The sequence below is a fragment of the Pteronotus mesoamericanus genome, unplaced genomic scaffold, assembly GCF_021234165.1.
Source record: "Pteronotus mesoamericanus isolate MK-2021 breed Mesoamerican mustached bat unplaced genomic scaffold, CSHL_Meso_final contig_180, whole genome shotgun sequence".
In the NCBI taxonomy this organism is placed as follows: domain Eukaryota; kingdom Metazoa; phylum Chordata; class Mammalia; order Chiroptera; family Mormoopidae; genus Pteronotus; species Pteronotus mesoamericanus.
In genome coordinates, this window is record NW_026555076.1 from 526,546 (window position 1) to 544,346 (window position 17,801).

Below are 17,801 nucleotides of genomic sequence, written 5' to 3' on the forward strand. Positions count from 1 at the left end.
AAATTGAATAGAAAGTATTTAATTAGCAATAATAATAGTGCCCTATATTTGTGTAACCCTTTTTGGTATAATCTCTTACTTGGTCTTACTCGACAGAGAACGAGCAATCCAAGAGATGCGTCGACATGGTCTTCCCACACCACCCCTTAGTTCCACTCTGAAGTCTCCTTCACATTCTCCTGAACACATAAACTGACAGTTATCAGAAGGGTATGTATGTAGCACCATGGCCAAGCAAAACTAATCTCTGGTTGTAAAGATTCAGGAAGTAGCGTTCAGGGGAGGCAGGGAGATTGCATGCAAAAATGGTCAGGGAACTTTCTGACCATCTTAGGTGGGAATAATGGAATGTTCTATTTGCTGGTGATGGTTACATGGATATAAATGATTATACAAACTCATGCAACATTTATGGTCCATGACAATGTGAGACTAAATTAGAGGTTGTAGACTTACTATTCTGTAAATCACAGGGAGCCATTGAAGGTCCTCCTGTGTATAGGATGCATGCAAGGGAGGGATTAAGGTGAAAGAACTGTTCTTGGCAGATTAACTTCAAAATTGTATTTGGATTTTTTTTAGGGGGGTAGGAATTAGAGGCAGGGAGACCAGAAAGAGATAATGAAATGAACAGTACAATCAGCTCAGGATCAATATAATAATACTGAAAGCCAGGACAGATTTTTTTTAAAAATTTATTTTAGAGAGTCAGGGAGAGATACAGAAACATCAATTTGTTGTTCTACTTATCATTACATTAGTTGGTTGACGCTTGTATGTGCCCTGACTGGGGATCAAACCCACAACCTTGGCCTGTCAGCACCACGCTCTTAACAACTGAGCAACCTGGCCAGGGCAAATTTTAAAAATAAATTATACATACAGGAAAGTGTCATGTCACAATATATACTCAGTGAATTTTTACAAACTGGGCACACACCCCTATGCAGCCTGTGCAAAGATCAAGAAACAAAACTTTCTCTCACTTAGCCTCCCTTCTGGTCATAAGCCCTGCTCTAAAAGCAGCCATCCTGAGTATTAAAAGCATAAATTTTTTTTTAGCCTCTTTTTGGACATTTTAAAAATGAAATCTCATATTTCTGGCTTCTTTGCCTCAACAGTACATTTGTGAGATTCATTCAACTATTGTGTGCATTTGTAGATTGTTCACTCTTGTTGCTGCATTGTATCCCATTATGCAAACTTACCACAATCTGTTTGCTCATTCTGTTGTTGATGGGCACTGGTAATTTCTAGTTCAGGCTATGACAAAGAGTGATGAACCTTCTAGTACCTGTATGTTGGTGAACAGATGTGTGCATTACTTTTGGGTATTTACTTCTGAGTGAAATTGCCAGGTTGCTGGACATACATGTTCAGTGCTTGTAAGGTCATTGGACACACAGTGTGTGAGCTTGAGTAGAGGTGGCAGGGCAGTCTTCCAGAGCGCTAGGACACGTTTGACTGGAAGTCAAAGAATATTCTCCTTCATTGGAGATAGGAACGAATGGGAAAGAAGCATGTCAGAGTCAGCGTTTGGGAGGCGGGAGACTGCAAAAAGTGCAGGCCCATTGACAGAAATAGTAAAGTCAGTTTTAAAAAATACATATGCATTTTTTTTAAACTTCTTTAGAAGTACATAGGAGATAAGTAAGCACTTCCGCGATGCCTCAGAATCCTCCTTAGGAATACTAGCTATGTGCTCTGCTTTAACATTCAGATCCACCCCCACCCCACCCCGCCCCGGGGCTTATTGGTATTTGAAGGGCCTGCATTTCAATGATTTCTGATTGCTTTACTTTTGCGTTTGTTTGTTTGTTTGTTTGTTTGAATAAAACATTTACTTTCCTTGTTCACTTTGAGGACCACTTCTCAGTGCTGGCAGCAATGACTGTGTCCTCACGACGTCTACCTGTTACATTCATTTATTTGAATGTGATTAGGTGGAGGTTCAATTTCTTGTTAAAAAGCCTCATAACAGTCGTTGCACAAACATTTTCTCCTGCCTGATTCTCAGCTATGTTTTTACATCAGGGACGGTAAATGAGGGTCTGTGGGCCAAATCCCCCCACTCCCCGTTTTTGAAAATTAAACTTGATTGGGGCCAGACACACCCATTTGTATACATATTGTCTGAAACTGCTTTTCAGCGGTGGCAGAATTAAGTAGTTGTGACAGGGACCCAGTGGCACACAAATCGAAAGTGTTCACCACCTGGCCTTTCATATCACGTAGCTGTGGGAAGCTCAGCAGTACCCCTGTGAAATAGTGAGCAAAGATCCCCTGAAGGAGTCCCGCGGACTTCCAGGGATCCCCAGGCTCCATTTTAAGAACCACCGATAGAGAACTTAGTAGACTCCAGCAATCCCTAAATATGTTATGAATTAGAAAATATTTTTTTAATTGCAATAAAATATATATAACATGAACTTTGTCATCTTAACTATTTTTAAGTGAAAACTCAGTGACCTTAAATTTTCCGTTATGTAACCATCACCACTATTTCTAAAACTTTTTCATCATGTGAAACATGCTCTGTATCTATTAAGCAATAAATCTTCAGTCTCCTGGCCTCACTTCCCCAGCCCCTGGTAACCTCTAATCTCCTTTTCTGTCTCTGTGAATTTGCCTATTTAGATTTTCTTGTAAGCGAAATCATACAATATTTGTCCTTTTGTGTCTGGCTTATTTCACTTCAGATAATGCTTTCAAGGTTCAGTCTCTGTCACAGCATGTCTCAGAACTTCTTTCCTTGTTATGCCTGGAGAATATTACTTTGTATGCTTACACCATATTTTGTTTATTTATTCACCAATTGATGGACACCTGGATTGTTTTCTCGCTTACCTATTGTGAATAATGCTGCTGAGAACATTGGTGTCATGGAAATTGGTGTCATATGGGTCATATGGAAATTCTCTGTTTAACTTCTTGAGTACCTGCCAAGCTTTTTCCACACAGCTGTACCATCTTACATTTCCATGAGCAATGCAAGGTTTCCAACTTTTCACATCCTTTCAACACTTGTTATTTTCTATTTTTTTACCATAGACATCATAGTAGATGCGGGTTAGGAAACTTCTACAACCATTAAGAAGTCCCAGAATATCGTAAAGCCTATTCTAAAACCCATTCCCATTCATGTTTTCTAAATATTGTCACAAAAACTAATTTTAAAGGATTTCCCCGTAGGTACTCAAAAATGAATATGAAATAGTCATATCAACTCATATTTACACTGTCTCTAATAGTTAAAATATATAACCAATTTGGTTTCTACTTTTTGATTATTGTATCTAATACATGCTCACTGATAAAAGACATAAAATACAAAAGTATAAAGAAGGAAATAAGAATCAATTTTTTTACATTTTTATATTGAAAATATACATAACATTACATTTATCATTTTAACCATTTTTAAGTGTATATTTCTCTGGCAGTACATTTACATTGTTGTACCCAAATGATTTTCATTATCCAACTTCAGAACTTTATCTTCTTCTACTGAAACCCTGTGTTCATTGAACAGTAACTCCCCGTTCTCCCGTCGCCCCAGCCCCGATGGCCGCCATTACAGCTTGTCTCTGGATTGGACCACTCCGTTCGCCTCATATAAAGGAAATCATTCCGTGTCCTTTTGTGAAGGGCTTATTTTACCTAGCATAATGTTTTCAGGTTCATCCATGTTGGCGCTTATCTCAGAACTTCCTTCCTTTTTAAGGCTAAATAATATGCTATTGTATGTAGATACCACATTTTGTTTATCCATTCAGTCAATGGGTTGCTATTGTGAAAGTGCTGCTATTAACATGGTTGTACAAATCAAAGTCACTTTTAATCCTACAGCCCATAGAAAATAGCAGTTACCATTTTGACATACTTTCTTCTCGTATTTAATTTATAATTACCATGTGCACACATGCATAGACATACATATATAATTCTAATAGAGAATCATACTCACGATAGTTTTTATCCTATTTTTTGGTTCTGTTTTGTTCTTTGTTGTTACCCCCTCCCAATGTTCTTGTGAGAATTTATTGATATTATTAAAAGTATTTTTTTAAATGCCATTTTAAAACAGCTATCTAATGGTTTACATATGGATATTCTGGGCTTTATTTCTCATTCTCTTATGGGACATATAGCTTGTTTCCAGTTTTTTTCTCTTATCAATAATGTTTTACATCAGTATTAGAAAACATGTCTGATATCTTCTAAGTATAGAAAATATAATTACTTTCCAATGTTAACAATGTGGGGTTTTTCATATTTTAATATGTGTGTTTTAATTAGGAAGATGATTAAATAGCACATAAGGTGAAAATATTTTGAAAAATATTTGACTATCTATAACATTTTAAGACTTAGACAACATAATTTCCAGGACTTGTGTACCATTTTATTTAACCGAGTCATCATCTTGTCCCTTATTTTGCGTGATTTTTCTCAGTTAACATGCTGTTATTGTAGTCTCTTCACTCTGTGGAATTCATTTAGTTCTCTTGTATTTTGATGTACTTTGGTAGTTTGAAGGGAATATCTTTTTGAAGTAGAGAATAGTACTTCTTAATCCTTAAATATAACTTAATTGTAAGCAAGGTTTTTATTAGAGACTATAATTTCAATTAAAAAATTACTGAATTTCAGTTTTTCATGATGTATTGACTAATTTGGTTGTTATCATTTTTCTCTTTACCCACCTTTCCCCTCCATCCTTCTTCAGAATGATGACTTTCAATGAGTTGGCTGTATGGACTTGTTAAAGGACAGAACAGTAATAATATATTTGAAGTACTTGTTCCTGAAAATCATGAACATTGATACAAATTCTACCTCTGTCAACTTTAATTTAAATCAGTGAATATTTATGTTAAAAAATTGGTATAAAAGAGCTATATCTATGTATATTTTCATACATATGACAGAACAAAATATGTATTAATAGTGCTAATGTTATATCTGTATTTTTATTCCTGACTTAAATTACTCCTCAAGGTGTGTTTATACTGTGAAATAATATAATGTATTGTTCACATTATGCTTTAATAATCTTTTTCTTAATGAGCCATGATATTTGTATATAAATATTCTTATAGTACTTGTTTTAAAGTATTTTTAGTTTTCATGTGTTTATAACCCCTATCTTTAACACATGCACAAAGGATTATCAACTTTGATGTCATGCATTCATGCTTAACTTTTTTTCTTCTAAATGTAACATTAATAATTTACCAATTTGCTATCTGTCGTTGAAGGGAATATATCAGGTCTATTCTTATAATAGCAGAGGTCTTGATAAAATAATTATCACCATATTTAGCTAATTATTGCCAGCTAGAAGAACTGGATAAGAATGATACATTCATATATTAAATACATTATTTTATTTTCGCCATCACGTGGGCTCTTCACAAAATCCAAATTTTATCAAAATCAAACTAAAGCTGTATTGAAAACTTTGTAAAACCATAGATCAGAAATTTGGGACTTATTTTCAGTAAATAAAATTCCTCACTGTATTAATCTAAAATTTCATAATGTAAAGTATATGGGGTAAATATAATAAAATATTTTGCTAAAATTCCAATATACATTCAATAACATTAGATATTTGTTTCTTAACCCATATGTTGTAATTTAATCAGTCTTCCAGAATGGATTTAAGTATTGAACTATGGCATTATTAAATAGAAAACAGCTTTTTACAATTAATTTTTAAAGTTTTAATTTTAAAGAATATAGACATATGCATATATTAATAAAAGAACCGTAGTATAAAATAGAATATTGGGTATGAAAACTAATCGTGTTTGAATCATATGCATTTGAAGAAAATCTTGTTCTCTAATAGAGTTCATTATCATTGAGGAAAAACAAAAACTGTTAACATAGGAAAGTGAAAGTCTAATTTTTTATGATACATTTTGTTTCCTCCTGTGATTTAATAAAGTGGAGTTGGTATGTGTGCATTTGTATGTACCTGGAGGTGGGCAGTGCTCTCTTTCTAAAATTAACATGCCTTATAGGTGTGAGTTACACCCTTTGCAATAATTTGGTGTGTATTTGCATAAGATGTGGCTTACTTTACCACCATCTTTGTAATTTATGTATTCCATCTCCTTTGTGTGAATCCATGTATTAGAGCAAAATACAAATGGGACTCTTTGCAATGTCTAATGGAAAATCTTTTAATAAATATATGTGAATAAAATAAAAATATTTTTTCCACCTTTTCCCCTAAAGCAACAGCCGTACATATTTTGTTAGAAATATTTTAGTTTTAATGTTTTCTGTAATTAAAAATGTATTGCTTGCCCTAATTGTTGTTTTTATAACCATGATACTTCAATTTTCTAAAATTAGTTTTATCTTAACATACTGAATGTTCTGAGCTTTATTATAGACGCTTTTAATATGCTTTAAACAATTTTAAATTATGGAGCTTGACATAGATTTTCCAGTAAACATTCCAGTCAATTTATTTTCTCTTTCTTACAACTAGTTTTTAAATAATTTTAGCAGTATTTGTAATTATAAAATTAAGTAGTTTATTCAAATCAAGTTTTATCATGGTGAGATATGGTGAATTCTCTGAACTCAGGTGCCAGGCCTTTTTTTTTTTTTTTAACTGACTCTTTCAATCAGTCCTAAATATAAAAAGTTATAGTTTCAGTTTGAAATTCATCTACAAAATAGTTAATGAGGTTTGTGTGTGTGTGCACATTTGTCTCTTGCAAATGCTTTTTGTTGAGAACTTGAATTACCATCTACTATGCCATCTGCTCCCTCACCTATTAAAATTTATCACACATCTGGTCTCATACCCCTGCCGAATTCTTAGAATAATTTAGTACCTAGCACAATGATTTTCTTCCATTAATTACATCCGTCTTTTTATGTCAGTATCTTCTCAGAACAATGGTTATTGGCCAGACCTCCACATTGGAGTTACTTGGATAATTTTAATGACACACTGATTTCTAAAAGCTACATCATCCAAATAAATCAGATACTCTGGGAGTTAAGTGTGGGTTGTGTTTTTTTTGTTTTTGTTTTTTGGGTTTTTTTTCCTCTCTATAGATGACTAGTGTGCAGCAAGGATTTAAAATGCTAATTGAGAAACTAACCCACCAAATTGATTTCATGACTCAATAATGAAAACAAGGCTCTAAATCTTAAAATTACCTCCAATATCTCAACTTCTGGCATCCTACTCACCCCTCTTTCTAAGTTACACTATATATTATGGCTATTCCAACAACTCTTCGATCGAATCAATTTGGAGATCCTGTCTGTAAGTCCATCACTCTCCCTTTCCTCTTCATCTAGCATAGACATCACTTTCCTTACACGTACTCTAAATGATCTTGTCCCTCTGAACTGAAAACTCATATCTGGTTCATATCCAACTACTTCATCTACTCTGCATCTGTACCTAAACAGCTGAATGAATTTGGATGGCAGGGTCGGGGGAACCATGCTGAGTCTTTTCACTTGAAATTTATAGCCCTGAAAATCAAGGGTCCACAGCACTGTGACAGTCCTAATATATTTTAACCTCTCCCCAAGTATTTCACACCTTCTCTGTACTCAGACTTTCCCCAAGTATTTCACACCTCCCCAAGTATTTCACACTTTCTTCTTACTCAGATTTTCCCCAAGTATTTCACACCACCTCTTTACTCAGACCTTCTATCCTTCCTCCTCATTCTCAGCTTGTTTATTTTTTCACTGAGAAAATGGAAACAGTAAGAAAAGAACTTTCTCACCCTTTGGATCTATTAACAACCCATTTCTATCCATATAACTTCCTTCCCTCCTATTATAACATGATGTCTCTACCCTCCAGCTATTCCATCTAGTTACGACCAGTATTTATTCCTTTTACGACTCAAAAAACTCCTGCAGTTAACCCCACATTCCTGAATCATTTTCGCTCTATTGGTTTGTTCCTATTTGCATACATACCTTCCACTTTTAATCTCTGAACTGAAAACCCTCCCAGGCCCTATCATTTCACTTTTGCACCCTTTATCACAAAAATTTCTTGAGAAAGAGTGAACTGTAGTCACTTCATTCCCCCTTGGCACCCACCATTCCTGCTTGAACTACTCCAACCATGCTTTACTCCCATTACTTGACTCAAACCGTTCTTGTCAAGGCACCAACAAGCCCATCATGTGTACTTTATTTCCAATGTTACTTTTTTCACAGCTAATATTTCTTTCGACTTAGTGTTTTTTAATGTTTGTCCTTATTTGATACTGCTCCTATCTTACTTTGAGAAAGGATTGGGTAATTGGGTATAGATACCCAGTTAAAATAAATGAGTGCCCTTAAAGATAAGCTTGAGGACATTCAGAAGGCATCAGAAAAAGAGATTGAAAGTATAAAAGAAAACGTAGTCATGGAGGACATGTGTAGGAGTGCCAACATCCAAATAATGAGCCTTAAAAGAGAAATTAGGAATAGAGAAAATATTTGAAGAAATAATAGAGCTAAATGTCCCCAAATCAAAGCAAGATACAGCCCAAGGTCTTTATTAAAAGGGCTCAAAGAAAATCAGGTAGAAGAAAAAAACCCCATAGTTAAACAATATCAAAGGCAAAGAGAAATGAAAGCCTCAGAATAAAAGCAGGTCACCTAAAAAGGTTAGCTTTCCATCTGTTGTGGACTGGATGTGTCCCCCCAAAATCACTGTGTGGAAACTGTGCACCCCGATGTGATTATGTTGGAAGGTGAGAGGCCTTTGAGATGTGATTCAGTCGTGAGGATGGAGCCCTCATGAATGGGATTGGTGCCCTTGTGGAAGGCACCCCAGAAAGCTCTCTTGCCCTCTGTGCCCTGTGAGGGTCCAATGAGAGCTCTGCAGTCTGCAACCCGCTCGTGGACTCGCGATTGAACCCAGCCCTGCTGGGATGATCATCTTGGACATCCAGCCTCCAGAGCTGGGAGAAATAAATTTCTGTTTTGTATAAGCTACCCAATCTGTGATAATTAGTTATAGCAGTCCAAATGGACTGAGACAACATCAAACTTCTCTATAGCTATGTTGGGAATGAGAACAATGTAGTATCTTTAGAGTACTGAAACAGAATTTTGAACCCATTATGTAATAACTAGCTACGCTCTCATTCATATCCAAAGGTATATTAAAAATGGTCTTAGGAAAACAAAGTCTCAGGTTTGTCAAGTGAAGAGTCACATTGAAAACACTTTTGGAGGAAGTAATCATTAGAGAATTAAGTATAGGAGATGCAAGAGGTGTCTGGATTAAAGATAATCAAATAGCTTGGTTAAGTCTATTATACTAATAAAAAGAGGCAGAGGGACAAAAATAAAAAAATAAAATGCATTGATAGTAATTCAGACCAAAAATTCTAGAATCTGGATAATACCAACATGCTGCATGGTGGGGAAGAGGAGAAAAGGGAGCAAAGTAATGTGAGAATAGGTACAATGCTTATCTTACTGGGAGAAGATGCATATTTTGATGTTTCAGAAATCAACAAGGAGAAAGAACACAAATATGAGTTTTAAGAGCAATTACCATAATGATCTAACAGTAAACACTTATGTAAAACTTTATTCTTATCAGGCAGTTTTCTAACACTTTATATATATATATATATATGTGTATATATATATATATATATATATATATATATATATACACACTCAATTCCCACAATAACCATATTCTCCTTTATTCTCATCTTAGAAATGAAGGCACAGGTAAGACTTACCCACAGACCAGTTGGAGTCACTTAAATAATTTTTAAGGTGATTTAAAATTTAAGCAGAATAAAACTGGATCTTTGTTCTGGAAAGCAATGAAAGCAAAAAAAAAAAGGTACAGTAGATGGAAAATATGAAACAAGATGGCAAAGATAAATCCTTATATAAAAGTAACCACAATAAATATAAATGAATAAAACTCATCTATTAAAAGAGATTGGATTTTAAAAACAGTATGTCAGCTGCAAAAGAAATGAACTTAGAAAGTCATAGAATGGAAATTAAAAGACAGAAAAAGATTCAGATTCACCAGGCAGATGGGAACCAAAAGAAAGCTGTAGTACCAAACTTATTATTTGATAAGATAATATTTTAGTGGAAAATGGAAAATAAGGGTGTATACCGGTGAACAAGAAGAACAACAGAACATGAAGAGATAGTCATCATAAACATACAGCTGTGTGTGTGTGTGTGTGTGTGTGTGTGTGTATATATATATATAATGTGTATATATGTATAAAACTCCACAACCAACAGTTGAAAAATAAATATTTTTTCAAGCATATCTCTTACATTTAAAAAATAGATCATATAATAACCCTTAAAGGAAGTCTCAAATTCAAAAAGTTTAAATCATATAAATAATTTCTCTGACCATAAGGCATTAAATTAGTTTTTAATAATAAAAGGTAGAGAAAACTTCAGAGTGCTTAGAAACTAAAATTTTTTTATCTAAATAACCCTTTGTAAAAAATGGAAATCATAAAGACAAAATAACTGAGGCTGAAAATTAAAAATAAAACTACTAGAACCAAATTATGGGACACATCTAATATAGGAGTAATTAGAGAAAAACCTGTAACTTTTAAAATGTTATTCAGAAATAAAAACAGATGAGCAAGTATTTAACTCGAGATTAGAAAAAAGTAATAGTTACCCTTGCTCCCCTCCACCAAAGAAATTACCAAAATAAAAAGGACAAAAAACATGTCAGAGAACAGTAACATCAACCACAAAAATTGATATTGACAAAACCAATAGCTGAATCTATAAAAGGACTGAGTAATAATAATCTTTATTTGAAGCAAAACTTATTGAGAAAACATACATAAAATTCAAAAGAAAGAAGAGGAATTAACTACAAATGCATCAGATACCAAAAATAAAAGAATGTAGAATGACTATGTGCTATACATGAAATGGATAAATTTCATTAAAAAAATGCTAAAGTTTGGTACAAGAAATAATACAGAACTCAACTAGAAAAACATGCATTGAAGACACTGAGATACAGTCAAACATGAGGGTCAGGGATTAGATTTTACCTAAATTCCAAGCTAATAAATTATCACTGTTTTCTACATGCTGGCAGAAAATACGAGACTACTGGGTCAGTGACAAAGCTCTTTATTTCTCGTGGCATGGTAAGCAGCATAGGCATCACGTTTGCCCTAGTTCATCCTTAATCTCCCAAACCCCACAGGGGCAACATGGGGGCAACTGGATGAATATTATGCACGCAGACATTCATGTCACAACCTAGGGATGCTGAGTTTAGGGAATCCATCTCTTTTATAGCAAGCAATAAGTCTGCTCTCTGTTCCAGAAGGAGACATTGCCTTATCCCTCAAGGTTGCTCATTGCAAACAAAATGCTGAGAAATAACCTGGGTAAAGATTGATTAGAGTCTTGTGTTCTTGGAATACCCACAACAGAAATATACAGGGATACTCAAGGGCCCATAGCAAATTGTCTCTCCCAAGGATAAGCCACCCTTTGACCCTATAGCATTCTTAGCCAAACTTGAGTTTTCATATATTGGCCACCCTGCTTAATCTGACTAACAGAGGCTGGGACCAAACGTGTTCAATATTTTTCACATAGCATTCGTTAAGGCTGGTATCAACAGGATTCCAAGTAGCAGGAAGAGGCTAACCAGCAGTATTGACCTCAATCATGACTTCCAGGTGCCCAGCCAGCCAACTGTGAGTAACTATCATGGGTAGCACTGGGTGTTATTTTAGACATCCAGGATGTAGTCTAAAGCCAATCTTTTTTTAAAAAACATAGTATTATTATTTATTTTTAGAGAGAAAGGAAGGGAGGGAAAAAGGAAGAGAATAATCAATCATGCCCTTGACTGGGGATCTGGCCTGCAACCAGGCACGTGCCCTGACCAGAAATTGAACCAACAATCTTTCATTCACAGGCCAGTGTGCAATCCACTGAGCCACACCAGCCAGGCCTAGAGCCAATCTTTTACCCATGATTACTCACACAGTTTAGACTGACCTGCTACCTCTGGTGTCATTGCCCAAAGCAACCTTCATCCACAATGGAGAAACAGTCCCCGGTTATCTCTCCCCCACATACAAATGGGTAGACCAAGGTGTCACAAGTCACTCCAGTTTGGGAGTTGTTGTCAGACTTGAGTTGGATCATCATTACATTGGTTTGGTAAAGAAACAAGGGCCATGTCCCTGAGTCGTTGCAGGCTTGACAGCTATCCGTGGCATACCCCAAAACTGCTCAGCGGTCAGAAGCATATGCATTTGTACAATATCAATCAAGTTTTTTGAAAAGGTGTGCTGGTCTGCATGTGTCCACATGTACAAGGCAGAGTTCATGTTTGGAAGCTGCCATTGATGGCATTAAGCATAGCAGCATGGCTCAAAAGGGGCCATGCCCAGCACCATGCCCTTCTGTGTCCATAGCACAGGGACAGGATGATGGGTACAGCAGCCAGTCAAAATGCCAGCCACTGCAGTTTCTTGACTCCAGCAGACCATATGATTTTTTGCCACTGCAATGCAGGCTCTTTGTAGGAGACAAAGAGAACATTCACTGCTATTGGTCTGGGCCCCACTCAGAGAATGCTGATTTGTGGATTAGCTGGTATCAAGGACCAAACCGAATGCCCAAGTGAGGTGTATACTGTCTCCAGTTCCCAAAAGTCCAACAAGAAGCTGAACCTTTTTTTTGGTGATGGGGTCCCAGAGATACAACGCTTTTTCCTGGGGTGCCAGAGGAATTGAGTTTGTGAATCTTCCCACAAAGTTCCAAGAAACTTCGCCTGACAAGCAGGACGTGAATTTTGTGGGGGTTTTAACAGCCACCCCTGCTGATGTAAGTATGATAGTCAGGAGCTTTGGGATGGACGTTTCTGACTTATCAGCCAACAGGTCATCATCTATAGGGTGAAAGTTTTGAAGTGAGAGGGTAGAGTCACACACGTTAAATCCTGGCTCACTCACTAATGACAAATGCCAGAGACTCTGTCTGTCCCACCAGCAATTTCTACTTTCAGCTCCTCCCCTCTGACACTTATGTGATGGGAATATGAGCATCTAATATCGCAATTCCTACTACTCATTCAGATGTACAAGCAACAATGGTGCATTGGATTGGTCCAAAAAGTTCCACCCATAAGGCCATATTAACTTCTTTCTCCCATTCAGAACCTTATCCAAGTCCCATCAGTTAAATCTGAGCATCATTAGACCAGGGAGGATGGTGATTGGGTGCCTATATCCTGGGGAGCCGTAGAAAGTTGAGTCCCTCCTCTCTCTGAAGTTACTCAGTATATTCATAGAGAGTGTGTATGGCCATCAGTCTGCCTTGGGGACAGGAAGAACTTGACCCAGTCATTTGGTTCCTTAAAGTTTCAGGACTCTCTTGAGTTCAGGAAAGAGAAGGAAGGAGATAACAGAGAATGCAGAGGGAGAGAGGCAGCTCCTCAGCGAGCAAAGCTTTGCATTGATTTCTAATTTCAAGTGGCTGGTGGTGGCCCAGACTCAATTAAACAAGACCAAAATTCTGTATCCTTACTGCTGAAGTCATTTATGTCAGCTAGGGAGACCCCCTGACCCAGTAGCCATAATTAAATTATCTTTTGCCCGGGGCCTCAGAGCTCACAGTCCAATTACCATGATGCTTTCCTTTTCTTAACTCACCTGAGGAGGAGAAACCCATTCAGACAGCTCCTTTTATTCTCCCCTCTCATTGCTCAGCCTCTAAATAGTTATTAACAAGTAGGATGGTTGAGGATCCCTATTTCCTCCCCCTCACTCTTGGGTGAGAGCATTTACTACTTCACGTACAATCTTCTCATACCTGCTAAACTCATCCTTTCTCCTCCAGATAGCCTATCCTGTCCGCAGCCTATCCTTGCTGTGCAAACTCTGAAAAGTTGTGAGCAGTGTGAGATTTTTGCCCTACTCCCAAACTGGTAGGTTAGCCTGCCACCGGTTCATGAGTGCCAGAGGACAAGAGACTTCAGGGTCAGAAACGAAACTCTATTACTACAAGCAGGCAGCATGAGTTTTGCACCTGTTTCTCACATCCCCAGATCTCATGGGGACCATGCAAGTAGGCCTAGATGGATGCTGTGCATGCAGTGGGTTTATATCACAGCTGAGGAACTGCATGTTCCTCTGTAAGGGACTTCCAGCAAACCTGCCCGACCTTGGCCCTGGAGGAGATGTTATCTTTTTTATATTGGACAGCAAACAAATGTGCCCCCTGCTGTGGGGTGACACTTCATCTCCCAAAGCTGTACAAACATCCTTGGAAAGATAGTCCACAAATGTAAACTGTCAGTGCCTTTGCTAAAATGACACGCAGAAATGAGAGCTCTGTGGAGAATTGTCTCCCTACACTAGTAATGTTTTTTTTTAATTTTATTTTTATTGTTTATGCTGTTACGGTTTTTCTTGCTTGCTTTTTCTCTCTCTCCTCACCTCCTCCCAGCCCCACGCTCTCCCCACCCCCCGCCAATCCCCATACCTTTTGTCCTTGTCCACGGGTTGTGTACAAATGTTCTTTGGTTAATCTCCTCATCTTTCATCCCATCCCCCTCAGTCTCTTTTCCAGCAGCTGTCAGTCTGTTTAATGTATATAAGCTTCTGTTACTACTTTGTTCATTAGTTTATTGTGTTCATTAGATTCCACACATAAGTGAGATCATGTGATATTTGTCTTTCACTGATTGGTTTAATTCACTTAGCATCACTTTCTTCAGGTCCATCCATGCTGTTGCAAAATGTGGGAGTTTCTTCTTTTTTTACTTCTGTCAACAAACAAGTGCTGGCGAGGCTGTGGAGAAAAGGGAACCCTGGTGCACTGTTGGTGGGAATGCAGACTGGTGCAGCCACTGTGGAAAACAATATGGAGTATCCTCAAAAATTAACAATGGAGCTGCCTTATGACCCAGGGATTCTGCTTCTGAGAATGTAACCCAAGGATCCTGAAACACCAGTGTGAAAAAAATATATGCTCCTTTATGTTTATAGCAGTGTTATTTACAACAGCCAGGATCTGGAAACAGCTTAAATGCCCATCAGTAGATGAGTGGATAAACAAGTAATGTGTTTTTTTTTAATTGAGGTATGTATGTTTATACATAAAATTTACCATTTTAACAATTTTTAAATATACAATTCAGAGGCATTAAATACATTCACAAGGTTTTACAACTATCACAGTTACCCATTTCCAGAACTGTGATATTATTTTAAATGCACTGCTGGTTTGGGTTTTCTAGCATTTTTCCAGATTTTTCATCTGTGCTCACAGGCAGGATGGACCACAGTCATCTTTTGTGGAAAGCGGTGGCATTGTCTAGCTTTGACGCTGTAGTCACCCTAGCTCCTGGAACGCGTACTGGAATTTCCCTTTTCCTGGCCCCTGGGACCTTTTGCAGTGCATGGACACTGCTGGCTCTTTGAAAGTTTATTGCGGACTCATGAAATCACCTGGGTAGGTGTATTTTTTTAGAGGGAAATATTTGAACACTTTTTCCATTTCTTTTACAAATATTGATCTAATTAGAGTTTCTCCCCTTTCTTAAGTCAGTTTTGGTAATTCACTTTTTCTGGAAAATTGATTTCATCTAAATTTTTGTAAATCCATATCTTAGTGATTTCTCTTGTGAAATTTTGATTTTTGTGTATTTCTTCACTGATTGACTAGGACTGGGCATTTTCCCCCCTGAGAATCAACTTTTTATTTTGTTGATCAAACCTGCTGTTTGCTTTGTTTTCTCTTTCATTAACTTCTGCTTCACTCCTTCCTTCTACTTATTTTGTGTTTTTCCTTCTTCAGTTATATAATGTTTATTTTTTTATTTACTGATGTATGTGATAAAGGTGACAAAATTTCCTCTGAGAAAGTTCAGCTGTGTGCCCACAGGTTCTTTGTCATACTTCTTGTCATTGCTTTCTAACTAGATTCCAATTTCAGTTGTGGATTATTCCTTAAACGGGATCACTATATAATTTATCATCTACATTGGCCACTTTGGCCAGTGAACTGTATTTATTATGTCAGGACAACAGGTGTAAGTCAGGACTGTCCTGGTTAAACCAGAAAGTATGGTCACCCTATTCTTAACACAGGAGTTATTTAAAAGGGAGTTTTAAATTTTTTGCATTAAGATTTTTTGAATTTATTGAATTTTGATAAAAATGGGGTTTGCATGGATATTGTTTTTGAAATCTAGTGAGGTTGTTTTGTTTTTGTTTTTTGCCTAAAACTTGGTTAATTTTTGTGACCCTTTCAAATGGCTTTGTATAAAATGAATATTTTCTATTTGTTGGGTACACATTTCTTGATATCTTTTAGATAAAAATTTTTTTTTTTGGATAAAGCAACAGAATTTCATTTTCTCATGGCTCTGCCGGCTGGAAATTCAAGATCAAGGTGTTAGCATGTTTGGTTTCTTCTAAGACTTCTCTCCTTGGCTTGAAGGTGGCTTCCCTCTTACTGCCTCTTCACATGGTGTTTCCCAGATCAACATCTTTCAGTTGCTAATTCTCTACTTTGTTATTTTTGTGTAAGTGATATATCAATTTCTAAGAAAAGCTAAAAAGTTTCCCACTATGAGATCAGATTTTTAACTTTTCTTTGTATTTCACTCCTTGGCTTAAGGAATTAAAAAACTCTATTGTTAGATATGTAAAGATTCAGCACTTTTGTGTATATATTTTTGTACCTTGTACCTTTTAACATTTGATGCTTTTTCCCTTCCAACCTCTTTTTTTCCTGTTATTTAAAAAAGCATGACTTTCTTTTTTCTTTTTTTTATTATCGTTCAATTACAGTTGTCCCCATCCCCCCATTACTCTCCCCTGCCCTACTCACCCCCACCTTCCACTTCCAATCCTCCCCCATTGTCTGTGTCCATGGGCGCTTTATACATGTTCCTCAACTTGGCCCCTCCCTTTCTCTCCCCCGTTATCCTCCTCCTTCTGCCTCTTTGGTCACTGTCAGTTTGGTCTTTATTTCCATGTCTCTGGTTTTATTTTGCTCACCTATTTCTTTGCTTGATTAGGTTCCACTTATAGGTGAGATCATGTGGTATTTGTCTTTCAACCCCTGGCTTATTTCACTTAGCAGAATGCTCTCCAGTTCCATCTACGCTGTCATGAAAGGTAGGAGCTCCTTCTTTCTTTCTGCTGTGTAGTATTCCATTGTGTAAAAGTACCATTGTTTTTTTAATCCACTCATTTACTGATGGGCACTTAGTCTGTTTCCAGCACTTGGCTATTGTAATTAACACTGCTACGAACATTGGGGTGCATAGGTTCTTTTGAATTGGCATTTCAGGATTCTTAGGGTACAATCCCAGCAGTGAGATCACCAGATCAAAAGGCAGTTCCATCTTTGGTTTTTTGAGGAAATTCCATACTGTTTTCCACAGTGGCTGCACCAGTCTGCATTCCCACCAAGAGTTTACTAGGGTTCCTTTTCTCCACAACCTCGCCAGCACTTGTCTGTCGATTTGTTTATGATGGCCATTTTTACTGGTGTGATGGTGTGAAGTGGTTATCTCACTGTGGTTTTACTTGGCATCTCTCTGATGGCTAGTGATGTTGAGCATCCTTTCATGTGTCTCTGGGCTTTCTGTATGTCCTTCTTGGAGAATTATCTGTTCAGGTCCTTTGCACATTTTCTAATTGGATTGTCTTCCCAAACCTTTTTTTATCAGATATTAATATTGCTACACACATTTTCTTCTCTTTTTAACAGCTTTATTAAGATATATTTTATATTTCTCC

At 36.8% G+C, this 17,801-nt stretch overlaps 1 protein-coding gene across 1 annotated transcript in view; it reads left to right on the forward strand.

The window, feature by feature from the left end:
* CEP135 (centrosomal protein 135) overlaps positions 1–5,524 on the forward strand; it is a 58,207-nt gene extending 52,683 nt beyond the window's left edge. Inside the window, exons 25-26 of the mRNA XM_054566764.1 lie at positions 97–210; positions 4,730–5,524. Coding sequence (XP_054422739.1) covers positions 97–196 — 100 coding nt within the window. The 3' untranslated portion in view covers positions 197–210; positions 4,730–5,524. The remainder of the gene's footprint in view (positions 1–96; positions 211–4,729) is intronic.
* Positions 5,525–17,801: the final 12,277 nt, after the last annotated feature.